The following is a 15,976-nucleotide window of genomic DNA, read 5'->3' as shown; positions in this document are numbered from 1 at the left end:
CGGCCTGTGCGGCCGTTTTAATTTAATGTTATGCAGTTTCGCATGAAAACTGACGTGTTTTGTAAAGCCATCTTAGAAATGACATTTGCAATGCAATTAAGATCTAGTTCCTAGGGACCTAGTGAAGGTAGGGTCTGTTGTAAAGGTGAATCCAATCAATAGGGCTAAATTGCAGTGGAAAATCCTGGTTTGTGTTCATATAGTACGGCCCTTTGGAGACTTTATAAAATTTGACGAGGCCCTTTGAATGAAAAAGATTCCTCACCCCTGATATAGGACTTCATCTGGGTGACATTTCACTCCATGTTCTAATAGAGTGGACAGGGAAAAAAAATGTGATCAAGAATGGGCGGGTATGATTGACAAAGTGTTTTTTTATTATTCATATCATATGTACTTTACACATTTAGCAGTCAATACAAAACCATTGTGAAATTGTCACAAGTCGCATTACTACGGGTGCTACACATCATGCACAAAAAACAGCAGTCATCAAGGCAAATTCCCTTTGGAGTCACTTACATTTAACAGTCATAATTCCTGCATCATCTGCAGTTTGATGCTCGTTTTTCACAGATTGCAAAAAAAAAGAATGGTTGTGAAGAATGAAGTAAGGCAAACTAAGTATTTGTGTTTTAAACAAAAGGCAGCTATCATTTCTGATATATAATATGAAAATTCGACTGCACTTTTGGTCAACTTTTGAATTTCAAATAACTCAACCTGTTCTCTTAAACCATCCACCAGTGTCTACTGTACTTCAACACTTAACAGAGAGTGTTTGCACAGTACTGAAATTGAAGATCAATTTAGCAGCTAGCAGTGGGGAAATCCTTTTTATTTATTCAGTTACACCCATCAACCATAGTAACAAATGTGATTGGATACAGGGTATGAAACTGGACGCTAAATACAATCTGTTAGGTGACCAAACCACCATTAAACCCTGAGCAGATCCACATCCATGCTCTAAATTCTTAAAGGACTTATTTACTCAGGAGGTGATGTGAAATACCAGTAGTGATGTCTGAGATGTTTTTGAACTCTTGTCTACCAGCACATGGATTTTATTTATACAGTATTATATTCAGGGCCCTAAATTAACTTTTTCATCATCAGCCAAAACGGCTACTAATGTAAATTTCACTAGCCAAATACACACTGACAAATGGGTCAAAGTGGAAAGTTAACCAAAAAATGTCACCTGTATTTGGCCGGTTAGCTGGTGTTAATTTTAGAGCCCTGTGTATATTTCATAATATCCACTGAGACACTGAGCTGCAACATTTTGTGAGAAAACGCGTGCAAATCTGGTCATGCCGTCAACACTTCCACCACCAGTCTGGGATTTTGGGTCCATCACACACCCAACAACCAATCCAACAGCCCAAGTTCCCTTTCAGTTCCCTTTATAGATTAAATAATAATAATACACCAGCCTTCAGCGATGATTGAGCTCAATTAAGCCAGGCTTGATACCCTAAGAACAAGACTTAGCGTTTACTGTATGATTGAAGCACGGCTGAAAACCTTTTTTCCCTATGCTCTACAATCTGCATGGTATTCTGAAATGCTCTTCAAAAAGACAGCCATTTTGTGTGCGTGTCCTGAAATACTGGGAGTCTTTTTTCTTTTTCTTTGAAGAGGTTCTGGGAATCAGAGGGGAAGCCAGCTGAATTCACTGGGGGGAGGAGAGGAGAGGAGGGGAGGAGGGGGAAGAGAAGAAGGAGGACCACAGGCGAGGAGGAGAGGGGTGAGGAGGCTTTGGGGGGTGGTGGGGGGGATCATGGGCTGGATCACATGACGTGTCTGCATCTGCAGGAGCATTGATTGGTGCTGAGGGGCTTGAGCGGTGACGTGACGGTGACGGCGGTAGAATGTCGGCCAGCGGGGTGGGAGAGCAAGCAGGGCCGTACGGAGGCAGCCATGGATGGGCTCCACGCTCTTGCTTCAGTTCAGAAGGTGCTGGTGGAGGTTGTCAGACGTCTCCCAATATACACTCTAGAGAGACAGAGCAGAGGTGGAGATCAAAATGGGGATTAAGCAATCATCACTACGTATACCAAACTCAAAATACGTTTTTTTATGAACTGAAACTAATAAAAATGTATAATAGTATAACTAAAACACTCTGGAGCGTTCACATATTTGAAGAAAATGATGAGTCACAGATCTGAGATCACTTAAATGACAGGAAGGGAGCAGGTGTGAAAACACCCGTAGCCCCTTAATGCGCGCCGTACCTCCAGTGGCTCGCTGTAATAGTCATTGAAATGTACCTACCATAGCACTACAATACTATGACACAACACAGGCCCTTTAGTAATGCACCACGACTTGGTCATTACCATACTGGTAACAACAAATGTATAAAGCCGCGTCTTAAGGGGTTAAACAATCACCACCACCAATCCCATTCAGACTACTGACCATGACCAATGAACTAGACACTTACTACACAGTATGATTTCCCAGCTTTCATCAAACAATGAATTGGATGGATATCATCAGTAAAATTAAACTATCACTTACAGAAGACGACCAGCCACAGACTTCAGATTACTGACCATGGCCTTGTCCAATGAACTACACATTGACGATTCACTAGCTTTCGTCAAACAGCAATTCAGGTAAAACTCCTTAGTACGATAACTTAATAACAAAACGCTAATCTACAGTAAATTTTGGGTTTCAGTGTCTTTCACAGTCCATATACAGTACGTGCCCAAAATGTTAATGAACACTTACAAATTAAATGATCTTTAATGTTGTAATTGCTATAAGGCAATAATAATAATAATAATTATTATTATTATCAATAGGATATATTTACGTTGAATTTTACGCTTACTGTAAAAGCGAGCATAACTGCACCCCAGACTACAGTGTCTGGTGTGGTGTGTCTGGTGTGTGTGTGTGTGTGTGTGTGTGTGTGTGTGTGTGTGTGTGTGTGTGTGTGTGTGGCTGTGATTACTTAACACACTAGCGGTGGTGTGTGCATTCTGTCACGTAGATAAAGTTGTATCTGGAGTGAGGGGGGTCAGAAATAGAAGTCTAGCCCAGTACAGTACAGTACAGCGGTTGACTAGCATCATGGCCGGATTAACGCATAGGCTAGATATGGCTGCAGCCTAGGGCCCTCCACCTGCCAGGGGGCCCTTGATTGACCAGAAGTGAAAAATTACTGAATTGTGACAAGATGCAAGATGCTCATCTGCCATGTTAAACACTGCCGGTAGACATGATAGACAGTTTCATAATTTCGAGCTAGGAAATAAGTATATGTAAATTTGTTGTGAAATTTGCCTTCCAGGGGGGCCCACAGCAACCTGTAGCCTGGGGGTCCCAGGCCATCTTAATCCGGCCCTGACTAGCATGCAGCGTATAGCGGACCCAGAATAGCAGTGCTGACGGCAGATGAATGTTGGACGTCTGCCCGTAATGAAGCATCCGAGGGCAAGGGCAGACGCCAAAGCTCAAATTCTTTTTTTTTAAGTACAGGTCGTGATCTCTCGGGTTGGAACAACACGATAAATGTTTCAATATATAAACAACACTACGGATAAACTCTCCCGAGGCCCCATTACCATTTTAAAGCCAAGATTTTGTTTCCCCCAGGGGCTTACAAAAGAAAATAAACTGTGAAAATATGAAGTATATTACGTACTTATGACATATAAAGGGGTGATGGTAGGAAATTGTGTTCACATCTGTGACTGGAATGATCTGCAATAGTCTATAAATATGCAGCTGTAATGTCTGACTTTTCATCTACATTTTACTGGACCATGAAACGAGAGTATCAGAGACGATTGTGAAGATTTGGGGGGCAGCTACTATAGTATGATGAGATAAAGCACTTGTCACCAGGCCTTGTTACTGTAAGACAAGACGTGCATTTTTCAGAGGTAGTGAGGAGTTTTGCCCGTTGTGTGTGAGATTTAGAGATTTGTGTGTAGAGTTTTGAGAATTCGAGAACTGATTCCGAAAATTGTGTGTAAGGAATCGAGAAAAACTGTAATACTGCACTGTGAAGGATGGTGGCCAGAGCAGGTATTGCAACTATGCTGTTCATGTGTATAGGAATATAAATATGAAGATGGTGCTAAGTATTCGTAAAAAGAGTAACATTTGTGAATGGGCTGCATGAATTCTGGAAATAAACCACTAAACATATTACACAGTGCACCTTTAAATATACACTCAAACATGTCTACAAATGAATGCATTGACCTGCTGCAGTAGTGTACATCCCAGAGATTGTGTACATCCCAGGAAAAGGTACAGGACAAACGCTGACTGTAATTTTAGAGTGAGGAGTCAGAAAAAAATCCTTTTTTCTTTGTATTTTTATTCCATGGCTGGATAGCGGACTGGCGGACTCCACACTCTAAAATTACAGCGGTGGCCTAATAACTGTAATGTTGATCCTTCAATATGAAGTTCACAGGTTCAAATCCCATATCATCCATGGACAAAGTGTCCTTGGGCAGGGCGCCTAACCCCACATTGCTCCAGGGACTGTAGCCAATATCTTGTGCAATGTAAGATGTTCAGATGTTATGAAAAATCTAAATTCTATCGTGAGCTTTCAGCAGAAGAAGCCAATCACCCAACACTTCACACAGAGATGCATTTGTCCAAGGCCTTAAAAGTAGAGTTATGTAATTTTTTTAGTAGTGAATTTCAAGAATTTATGTTGCCCATTTAAAAATGTTACGTTATTCATGTATATTTTCCACCACAATCAATTTCTAAATATTCCAACTTGAACATGTACTGTTTTCATACATAAGTAGGTGGATCTTCTCCATGTCCGCCGCTTTGAATCAACAGTCATAGACATATTTGACTGCTAAATGAACTTTGATCAAACCGGTAAATATTTATTACTAGGCCTATGTAAATATTCATGCTTACGGCCCTTCAATTAACCCCCAAAACCACAGTGAGAATGTGCTATATGAGTAATATTGATATTGACATATTGATCTATTGATAAATTGCAAGTGAAACACATTGTTCACTAAATTAGAAAGCAGCAAAATTAAATCCACAAGTGTGCAGCGATTTTTCTTGTTTCCCTTGGATTACTGATGACCGCACTTAACCAGCTCCTGGAAACTGGCTGTGCATACATAGGAGTTTCAGATCATTGATATATTCAACTCACCCCAAGCCCACAGCAAGGATGTGTGAGACGAGCAGCGAGGGAAGGAACACCTTGAGGAACTCTGCAGAGAAGATTCCCCCTTTCTTCATCATGCTGGTGTTACGGATGCTGAGCGCTGCCGCCGACGAACGCTTTGGGTGCTTCAGCAAGAACTCCCTGAGTAGATAAGAGCAGATAATGTTACTTTAAAAAAAACAATAATATGCATTGCTTTAAAGCAGCAAAACTGCAATATCATAATCCTTAATCACTAAAAACCTTATTTACCTAATTAATGATTACGCTACCAAACACAATTACCTTATCACAAATATAAAATTCAAAATTCTTTTCAATTCATGCTAAGATTTTGAGCAGCATTCTGCTATTTTCCCTGCGCAGTGGTGTCTGTCAAATGTCTGTGTATGCTGTCAAACTGCAATTTCAAGTTTTTAATGGGGCTCCAGGTAGGATTAAAAGTTTAATTAATCACGTCCCAAGTCAGCCAATGCTTATGCGAGTCATTAGTAAGTGAACGATGCCTCTCGCGTAGACTTCCACGGTCCATTGTCAGAAAACCCCACATGCAACTTTTGACAGCGTCGGACCGAACGAGTGTCGTGGGAAACACTTTTCATTTGAAACATCGCTTTACATACCGTATTCAGATTTGTATCAACTGCTGGCATTCCGTGATGAGTTTATTTGAACAGCATTTTTTCATTATGGTGTAGATTTTGAGACAGGCGTGCCATGGGCACTGCGCAAATGAAGTCATCCTACCTTGTGCCCCTTAACCTTAACCAGAATCTCAATTCTTTGGAGAAACAAAGGTTCAGATCTTCCCCAGTGGCCTTTTCTCCCCAATGGTACTGTAGACTGTAACATGTTGTTTATCATGATTGTGAGTTCACCTGGTCATACCAATTGACTTGAACTAATTTAATCCATACAGAGAGTCTGAATCTCCAGAATTGAGAAGCAATCACTAATGCTGATTTTACATAATCGCTAATGTTTGAATAATAATGTGGTCATATATGTGCATCACAGGAGGAAGAAGAGAACTCGTACACCAAGAGTTGCCGATGCAGGAGTTGCCTGTATCGGCAACTCTTGGTGTGCGAGTTCTCTTCTTCCTCCTGTGTTCTACAATACCCAGAACCAACGCACCCACAAGGCCTGGAGTAATTGGCGCGACGCCCTTCCTGACCTAACTGAACATATATGTGCATCACCATTCACCCCCGCTCCACCCCTACTCCCTTGTCCATCCACAATCGCTGATTCGTCAGATGTTTACCAACATGAGTAATCTTCTCCTTGAGGACCCAACCCAGACCTAAGGTGAAGGGAGGGCAATGTGAATTGAGTGGAAATCTATGGATGGCCAGGCCAAGCTAACTGTGACTGTCCGCCAAAGCTTAGCACTGACAAAGCCATTGTCAACAGCGACACAATTGAATTGTCTACGGTACTAATTGGGTGGAATGTTTTCCAGTCGGCATGTCTACAGCACCAACTGGGTGGAATGTTTTGAATTGTCTATCGTACTAACTTGGGTGGAATGTTTTGCGTTGACTACAGTACTAACTTGCGTGGAATGGGTACTAACTTGACTACAGTATACTAACTTGGGTGGAATGGGTACTAACTTGACTACAGTATACTAACTTGGGTGGAATGGGTACTAACTTGACTACAGTATACTAACTTGGGTGGAATGTTTTCCGGTCGGCATGTCTACAGCACCAACTGGGTGGAATGTTTTGAATTGTCTATTGTACTAACTTGGGTGGTGGGATGCTTTGAGTTGCCTACAGTACTAACTTGGGTGGAATGGGTACTAACTTGACCACAGTACCAGGGAGAGTAGAGAGATAGAGGTTCCATTGGCCCATTGTTTCCGGGTTCTATTACTGCAAGGCGGGTACTAACTTGACCACAGTACTCACTTGGGTGGAATGTTTTCTGGTCGGCTTGACCAGTCCCAAATCCAGTCTGCATTCTTCTTCATCAAGTTCTCCACCTCCCTGCGTCTTTCCAGGAAGTCCTCCTCAGACTGAACAGGAAAGGAAGACGACAATAGCCAAAAGACTACACATGACAATTTTCAAAACAAATGTAATAAGGATGTAATAGTCATTGTAATAATACAATACCTCATACTAATATAACACATTGTAAGAATGTCAGGATGTCCTTATTTGTTCACACCAGATGCTTTACTACTAATTCGTTTACATGACGTTGACACGTTGATTTGTGGGTGGCACAAGAATGACAAAAGCATACCGTACCTGTGAGCTGTTTTTGCCTCCCGAGCTGTTGACATCGGAGCCTCTGCGCAGGTGCAACGGCGTCTGTGACCTTGGAGGACTGGCAAAGAGAAATAGTGAACATTATTAAAAACACGTTCTTAATTTAGCACACATCACAGCATGCATCAAAAAATGCCCGGCCGGCACACAAAGGAACGGCATTTCTGGCTCCTGGAGAATTGTGTGAGCCGGAGACCACACCTAAACTGTACCGTGAGTGCTTTTTTATGACGACGGGCAAAATAATAAATAGTTACCATGAATCTGTTCTTAATTTAGCACACATCATCACAGTATATCAGAACGACATTTCTGGTTTCGGGACAGCCGGGGAGGAGACCTCAACTCAACTGTGTGAGTGTTCTATGGGGACTGACAAAATAACACTGTAATATTGTGGACTTCATATTAGGCTACACCATCACAGCATATCACCACGCCTGGTACACAATGAATGGCCCATTCCTTGCTGATGTAGAAGTGCATTAAAGGAGCACTCCTGCCAATTTCAATGTGCTGTTGTATTGGTCACGCTACCCTTGACTTGTCAGTACCGGATGATGCTGCATTTTTTGGCTCAGCCCTTTCCAAGATATGAGCTATTCTAATGGGGGCAGCTTTTGTTTACATTTTTAAAAATCTGAACATAGGGCTACTCCAAATATTTTCCCAAAAGGTATCGCTGTTTGTTAGTTGTCTGCTGATGTTGCATAACCTTTTGGATGTTTTTGGGAATAAATCAAAAAAATGTTTCAATGTAAACAAACACCTGCCCCCATTACAATGACCAGGATCTTGGAAAAGGCTGAAGAAAGAAAAAACAAATCTCAGGTACTGACAAGTCCATGGTAGTGTGAGCATTACAACTGCATTTTAAAATTGGCTGAGGTTACCCTTTAAGGGACCACACCAAAAATGTGTGGGTGCTTTATGAGTATTTATTACACATGATTGTCATGAAAAAGGATCAGTATTTCTGACTTCTGTACCGCAGAGGAGAATGAGATGAAGATCCTGGAAAAGCCTGTGAGAAGACCGGACCACACCGCACCTTAACTGTAGCCAGACTGAGCCCTGCCTTCCTAGTGACGCAATATCTTCAGCCTCGCTTCTAGTCAGGCCAAGAGCAATACAAATATCGTTTCTGAGCTCCCGTAAAAACGGGAACTCCTTTCACTTTGTCTGGAAGCATACAGTCATTAGTAAACCAAGGGAGGCGGGTCGGTCGACCATGCCGTTTTAGTCTAGTCACCAGAGGGGGGTCACGCGCACCCCCTGTACTTGTTGTCGAAACCTATTTTTTTAGACTCCTCCATATATCTAATTTACAATAAGAGATGTTAGCATTGCTGCAAATTGTCCCATGGGTGTTTTTCAGGGCTCATCTTGGAAACTGTGCAATAGCGATTTATACAATTCTGACATTTGACTATTCACATAACTTTTGAACCAGACATGGTACAAAGACAAATGAGACCACTTTTCCATATAATTCTAGCATGGGGAATTGATTGGAAGGGTCAATAGGTTCATAGAAACATGTTAAGACTACTTTCTAGGAGAAAAATGACTAAAATGTATCAAATATTCTAGAAATTCTGACAGGAACTAGTGTGTAGATTTTCAAAAATGGTGTAAAGATGACATTCATTGCAAGTATTTATGACTAGAAACATTCTTTAACTTGAGGTGACTACCATACATGCTGTCATTAACATTAAAACATCCCTGCCACCTTTTAAGGCTGTGCTTAGTCATGGTTGATGCGAAAAGCATAATATTAGCAATCAGATGCATTGATGACTTTAAATTGGTTGATATTTAAAGTGGTTTACAATAGTATCTGAAGTACTTAGAACATAAGAAATGTTTACCCAGTTTTTGGTGACAAGAAAGGCCTCAATTTCAAGATGGCCGCCACCAGGCCCACAAAATGAGCATTGTCTGAAAATTACCATACAATGACCAGGAATAGTGATGTTTGACATGTATTGTGATCATATAATATTCTTAAAACCATGCTTACTTTATGGGTAAGTAATTATGAATAAATTTTGATATTGAGGAAGTCCATTAGCTACATGAAATAATCTTATTGAATTTAATTCTAAGATCGAAATTTGTGGGAAAAAAAACTGCCATGTGTAGGCTCAGAATCTTGTATAGCCAATACAGATAATAATATCAATATAGGTGTTTTACCCCATGTTTCTGACTTGATCAGTTCATGTTCTGAGTAATTGCATTACTGTATACCGCTAACAACAATGTAAAATTCCCACTTTCCAGCAATTCTGAAGATTTAGAATCAGAATACTTTCATTGGGTATTTCCTAACTCCTTGTTGGCAGCACAATGCATATCATTTCTCGCAAACAAATTCACCCTTTAATTGCTTTAAAACATGCAACACACCAGCCAGCTCCTGCACATTGCTGTAATTTACCAGAAGAAGCCACCCCAATTTCCATGGTAACACAACATGCCCAAACACCTGTAGCAATAGCATTGTAGCGAATGGGATTAGAGTTGCCCAGCCGGGATTCGCACCCAGACCTTCTGGGGTAGTAAACTGGGGCTTTGACCGCTACACCAAAGAGCCAGGCTCGTTGGCATGTCAGTTAGAACACACCCACAACCCTAGTGATGGTCACTCCATCACACTGCCTTCCCCTTCTGGAAGCGCTTCACACACTCTTGGTGTCCCTCACGCAACTTGCCCATCATGCTTCTCCCATCCAGTGTGCCCCATCATCAATACTTCACCCATCACTGGGGTCACCAATCCTGAGGGTCCCTCACCTGCAATTACGGCTAACAAATAATGGGCATGCTTCCGATAGCCTCATGGTAGCCATCCCACTTCTGACACCATTTGTAGCGAAGGGGAGTAGAGTTGCCCAGCCAGGGACTCGAACCCAGTCCTTCCGGGGTAGTAAACTGGGGCTCTGACCGCTACACCAAAGAGCCAGGCTCATTGGCATGTTAGTCAGAACACACCCACAACCCTAGTGATGGTCACTCCATTACAAGCATAATAAAAGACGCAACAAATACTCCGAACTCTGAGTATCTATAGTAACATTAAGCCAGGGGGTATACTGAGAACATGGTATACTGTTAACCAACAATGAGTGGTAAACCTGCTAATATATATGCCTATTGTTATCCTTTAGTAAAGAACATTAGGGGTCCAGGCTCCAGATGATATACCTCTAACCTACTAAACCAGCTAATTAGTATACCCTCTAGGATGCACTCTGATTTAATGTTAAAATGAAAGCTTTGGATTTGACCACCATTCTCTCCAGGCATCAGTGAGAAACACTGTGTCTGTGTCAGACTGTTTGTGTCAGACTCTGTGTCTGCCATAATCAACCCATGAAAACCAACTGGTCCAGACAATGGCCAATGTTGTGTGCTCAAAGACAGAGCAGAGTTGCTAAACACTCTCTTTACCAACAAGCCATGATCCCATCATGTTTTAAAGCGGCCACCATCAAAGTTGTGCCAAAGAAATCATTCCTATCCTGACGCATGCATCATGAAATGCTTTGAAGGGCTAGTAATGTTGCACATCCAAAAACAAATCCATCCATCTACCCTCTTCTTGTTCACATTGTATACTCAGCCAAATATCCCACAGAGGAGGTGATCTCTCCCGTCCTTCCAGCCCTAATCCATCTGTACAAAAAAATAATATGAGAGAATGCTCTTGACATATGAGGATGCTGGTCATGGATTGCAATTCAGCATTCAGCACCAGTACCTCATCTACAGACTGTACAATCTGGGTATCAACACCAGCCTCTGCAACTTGCTTCAAGACTTCTTTAGACAAGCACCAAATTCCAAGTACCTCATTTATCATGACTCTCAGCACAGGGCCCAAGGTTGTGTGCTCAGTCATCAGTGCAAAACAACCTTTAGCACCAATCCTCTTTGGAAGTTTGCAGATGACACAGCTCTGGTGGATATCCTCGCCATGGGGTGATGAGACTCAGGAAAGAGGTTGACATTGTAAATGTGGTACAGACACAACAACCCAATACCCAGGGCACGCCCAACACCCTTCACACTCTTCACCCATCACTCGGTTTGTTACTGGTGTAGAGAGAGTGAACTACAGAAAATCCCTGGAGAGGTGCATGAGCGAGGTTCTCTACTGGGACACCAACCCTTTGTCACTGATGAAGCCCATTAATGCCATTGCTTCCTGTGTAAACTGGAATGGGTAAATGCTTCACCTCCCATCATCTATGTGTGTTGTGGCAAGACAGTTGGGTGTGTCCTTCAGCACAATGTCCAGAACATGCAAGATATGTCAGGAGACATGTCAGTACACCAAGGGACATGGAGGAGGCCATAGGGTGGCTTACAACCCAGCAGTGGGATTGATAGAGCCCTGCACAAATAAGCTTTTTAGGCCACTAATGTCAAATGCTCAAATGCTCAGGAGCAATAACAATTCTACAGTATTTATTTAGTGACTTTCAAGACACCCAAGGTTGCGTGCGTGTGTGTGTGTGTGTGTGTGTGTGTGTGTGTGTGTGTGTGTGTGTGTGTGTGTGTGTGTGTGTGTGTGTGTGTGTGTGTGTGTGTGTGTGTGTGTGTGTTAGAGTTTGAGAGTGAGTCTGGAGATTTTTCTGAGATGGTAAAAAGCATATTTGGTGACTATTTTGATGTGGGACTGAATTGATGGGACTGAATTGATAGTGATAAATCCAAGATGAGCATCAATCCAGGTGATGGTGATGGTGTTAGAAACTGTCTCAAAAGCTCCAGAGAGGTTTAGGATGATGAGGATGATTTCATTAGGAGGGTATGAGGGTCTGGTGTCCACAAGTGGGGCCTATTCCTACAAAGCAGCACTGTAGGGAGCGATTTGCATATACCAGATAACATAAAGCAGGGATGGGCAAACTCAGGCCCGGGGGCCACATGCGGCCCACTGAGCCATTTCATCTGGCCCACAAAGCCTTTTAAATCCAAAGTACCTTCTTCAATAGTTAAAAAGTCTATAGTAAGTCTATCGAAGAAATTACAAACACACAGCAAGCAGCTGGATGTCAGGTCTACAACATGGTCCTTAGTACATAAGTACATAGACACAGTAAAACTCACTAACATAAGTTTAACACATTGGCTAGACCTCTATGTGAAGTGGGTAGGAATGAATGATGTTTTTGGGGTTTTTTTGTGGTTTGGTTGTGGACACTTTGTGTGTGATGTTTGTGTGATATGTGCAAAAGTGTAAATGGAAAAAAAAATCCAAAGTACCATACTCACACCTAAAATTCTTAGAAAAGGAAAGGGTGTTGCAGGAGTGAGTTAGAAAAGGAAAGGATGTTGCAGGAGTGAGTTAGAAAAGGAAAGGGTGTTGCAGGTGTGAGATTAGCTAAGGTCACATCTAAATGTGCAGTGTACAGGTTTGAAATTATGTTGTCAGTATACATCACAGTCTTTATCATTATTGGCACAGGCATGTTGCCTGCGACATCTGGCCCTACGATCCATATTCTACACCCAATGTGGCCCTCAGGCCAAAATAATTGCCCACCCCTGACATAAAGACTTGCACATTCACTATTGGTTCCCTGTGCTCTTCATAGATGAGAGCAGGTTCACACTGAAGACATGTGACAGACATGACAAAGTCTGGAGAGAACATGGAGAATGTTATGCTACCTGCAGCATCTTTTATGAACAGCACACGGTGCAGATGTTGAGTATGTAATTTTGATGTCCTTTTGTTTATACAAAAGTATATGCTCCCAACGATGCTGCTCAGAAAGCATAGGCCCCACGTGTGGATACCAGGCCCTTATACCTTCATCATGAAGTCTGTTTCTGTCCAAGTACTTCTGGTACTATTGTAAACCATGAAAAATATGTTTTTGAACGCTTTGGAAGGGTCAAGTAATCAATGCATCTGATTGCTAATATTATGCTTTTCGCATCAACCATGACTAAGCATAGCCTTAAAAGGTGGCAGGGATGTTTTAATGTTAATGACAGCATGTATGGTAGTCACCTCAAGTTAAAGAATGTTTCTAGTCATAAATGCTTGCAATGAATGTCATCTTCACACCATTTTTGAAAATCTACACACTAGTTCCTGTCAGAATTTCTAGAATATCTGATACATTTTAGTCATTTTTCTCCTAGAAAGTAGTCTAAACATGTTTCTATGAACCTATTGACCCTTCCAATCAATTCCCCATGCTAGAATTATATGGAAAAGTGATCTCATTTGTCTTTGTACCATGTCTGGTTCAAAAGTTATGTGAATAGTCAAATGTCAGAATTGTATAAATCGCTATTGCACAGTTTCCAAGATGAGCCCTGAAAAACACCCATGGGACAATTTGCTGCAATGCTAACATCTCTTATTGTAAATTAGACATATGGAGGAGTCTAAAAAAATAGGTTTCGACAACAAGTACAGGGGGTGCGCGTGACCCCCCTCTGGTGACTAGACTACTTGGGAAACGATAATTGTTATGCTCTTGGTCAGACCAAGTCTCGAAGGGATTTGAAAGTCGATGATGATAATCAGGCTACCTAAACTGTGCTGTGAGTGCTTTATGGGGGATGAAAGCAGACACGACACCTGTCACATGGCAGACTTCCCCGGGAGCTGCTCCTGCCCGACTCGTGCTGGGCCTCCAGCAGCATCTTCTCCATGTCCATACTGGCCGCAGCCGGGCCGGGAAGCTGCTGCTCAGCGGCCGGACCAGAACCAGAGCCAGGAAGCTGTTCCTGCTCTTCCCCCGAGGCTGCACCGGGAGCTGGAGCTGAGGGGCTGCCACCGCCGCCATTATTGAAGTGCAACTCCACCCAGGAGCCTATGTGGGACAAGGAGAATGTGTCAATCAATGAATTACAGTGTTGCCAGGTTGGGCTGTTTGGGATGGTCGTCTGCAGGTAAAAATGGCAGGTTTTTCCTGCAAATTTATGGCCATATAAATCAATAGAATTTAGTGCATATTGGGCGGGATTTAGTGATTCCAGATGGGTTTTAGGCCGTTTTGGGGCTGGGAATCATCACTATAATCTGGCAACCCTGTCAATGTAGCCCCCCTGCCTGCCTGCCTGACCAGTGACACCCACCCGTTGTCTCTACATGAAAATGCTAACAAATAAAGAAGGGCCCATCCTGAAACGCATGACTGAGGTGGTCTAAAAATAGCAACCAGACCGCTTCCTCCATGTACCACAACACTGTTTTTTTCTCCTCTGGCTTTAACCCTCACATCCAACATCCAATCGCCAGAGGAGAAACCTAACACACACCCTCCCATGGGTTGCGTCACAGGAACAGCTTGCAGGGGAAAGTGGGGACTTTGTTTTTCAGTACCTTGTCACTGCATTGAGTAATACCTCTGTCATATGAGCAGCGTAACAACAGAATGCGTAGCGCCAAAACAATCAACATGTTCTGGTTGTGTATTTTAGTAGAGCTACATCATGAACCAAAACAACACCATAAGCCTACCGAGCAGGTGGTGGCATGGGTGTTGTTGACACTCTTAAAAGACATAGCCTCCCTAGGCTAGCGATACACACAGAGGCATTATTTGTTGAAGGCATTATATTCGGTGACATGCGGGCAACGTGTGGCTTGTTCATGCCAGGGCATGTTCCCCTCGACTGGCAAAGGGTAATATAAAGACAAGCTGCTAGAAGAATGCGGCCAGGGTGACACGTTTCATAATAACACAGCGAGATCAAACAATCACGTGTGCAACCACCTTGCCAAACAAAGAAAAGCCATTTAAATTGGTGTTGTGTCGTGCATGCAACCAGCAGGTACCATTACATTCTACACAGAATTAAAGATTGGTTAGGCTATTTTGGCGATCCCATTTGGCGCGTGAAAAAGATAGGCTTGTTCCAGGCTGATGACACACGTAGCACTTCGCAGTTCTCCTTGATTGAAGAGGACCAATGTTTACATTTTAACAGATGGCAGCTCGTTCGTAAAAGTCTTTCACTTACCTTGTAAATTTTCTTCTGGGTTATTGTGCTTTTCTGTCGTCATTTTGGTCTCAAAATATCCCCTGGTCCGCAAACCAAATGCTGGTCAAAATCGAATGTTTTGAAGCTAGCAAATCTGTCTTCGTGATATCAACAAAACATGTGACGAATTTGCCTTCCTCTGGATAATTGACTCCGATACAAGGAATTGGTTTCTTTTGCTAGGCATCAACTATGGCTTTTCGAACGACACAAGTGGAACGGTGTGTTATTCAGTTGTCCGACTAGCCTATAAAAAAATCTGGCTCATAAATAGTGACGCACCAGGACGTTGTCCTATAGAAACCTGTGGTATGACTGCCCCAAATAAGGCTCTTGCAGACGCCTTGTCGGGGAGTAGGCTAATGAAATACTGGATAAGTGAACTTGATAGGCTAATGAATGATAATTATTATTATTTTGAAAACTTCATGAGACATGTTTGTAATGTAGATTATAGGCATATTTTAATTTTTCAATACGC

General features: G+C 42.3%; 1 protein-coding gene across 2 annotated transcripts; it reads right to left on the bottom strand.

Annotated features, from left to right (window-relative positions):
* Positions 1–354: 354 nt before the first annotated feature.
* Positions 355–15,764, bottom strand: bnip3 (BCL2 interacting protein 3). 2 transcript variants are annotated; one of them, XM_063222010.1, is made up of 6 exons: positions 15,475–15,764; positions 14,038–14,321; positions 7,453–7,531; positions 7,108–7,214; positions 5,174–5,329; positions 355–2,001 (listed from the first exon to the last, which is right to left on the bottom strand). In XM_063222010.1, exons 2-6 carry the CDS (start codon positions 14,292–14,294, stop codon positions 1,956–1,958), a joined length of 645 nt encoding a protein of 214 aa, XP_063078080.1. In that variant the 5' UTR covers positions 14,295–14,321; positions 15,475–15,764; the 3' UTR covers positions 355–1,955. The 2 variants fall into 2 exon arrangements, with proteins under 2 accessions (XP_063078080.1, XP_063078079.1); XM_063222009.1 differs by having other exon boundaries at positions 14,087–14,321; positions 15,475–15,763.
* Between the last annotated feature and the right edge of the window lie 212 nt (positions 15,765–15,976).

Source organism: Engraulis encrasicolus, chromosome 17, assembly GCF_034702125.1.
Source record: "Engraulis encrasicolus isolate BLACKSEA-1 chromosome 17, IST_EnEncr_1.0, whole genome shotgun sequence".
Classification (NCBI taxonomy): Eukaryota; Metazoa; Chordata; class Actinopteri; order Clupeiformes; family Engraulidae; genus Engraulis; species Engraulis encrasicolus.
The sequence above is the reverse complement of the archived record's forward strand: the minus strand, read 5'-3'. Positions and strand labels throughout refer to the sequence as shown.

What these genes read in the sequence shown, in the direction of transcription:
- bnip3 (XM_063222009.1), bottom strand. Translation starts at nt 15,517, where the DNA reads ATGACGACAGAAAAGCACAATAACCCAGAAGAAAATTTACAAG. An exon ending in CCCAGAAGAAAATTTACAAG is followed by an intron (nt 14,322 to 15,474) that starts GTAAGTGAAAGA and finishes TGTCCCACATAG; the next exon opens with GCTCCTGGGTGGAGTTGCAC. An exon ending in GGAAGTCTGCCATGTGACAG is followed by an intron (nt 7,532 to 14,086) that starts GTGTCGTGTCTG and finishes TCTCTTTGCCAG; the next exon opens with TCCTCCAAGGTCACAGACGC.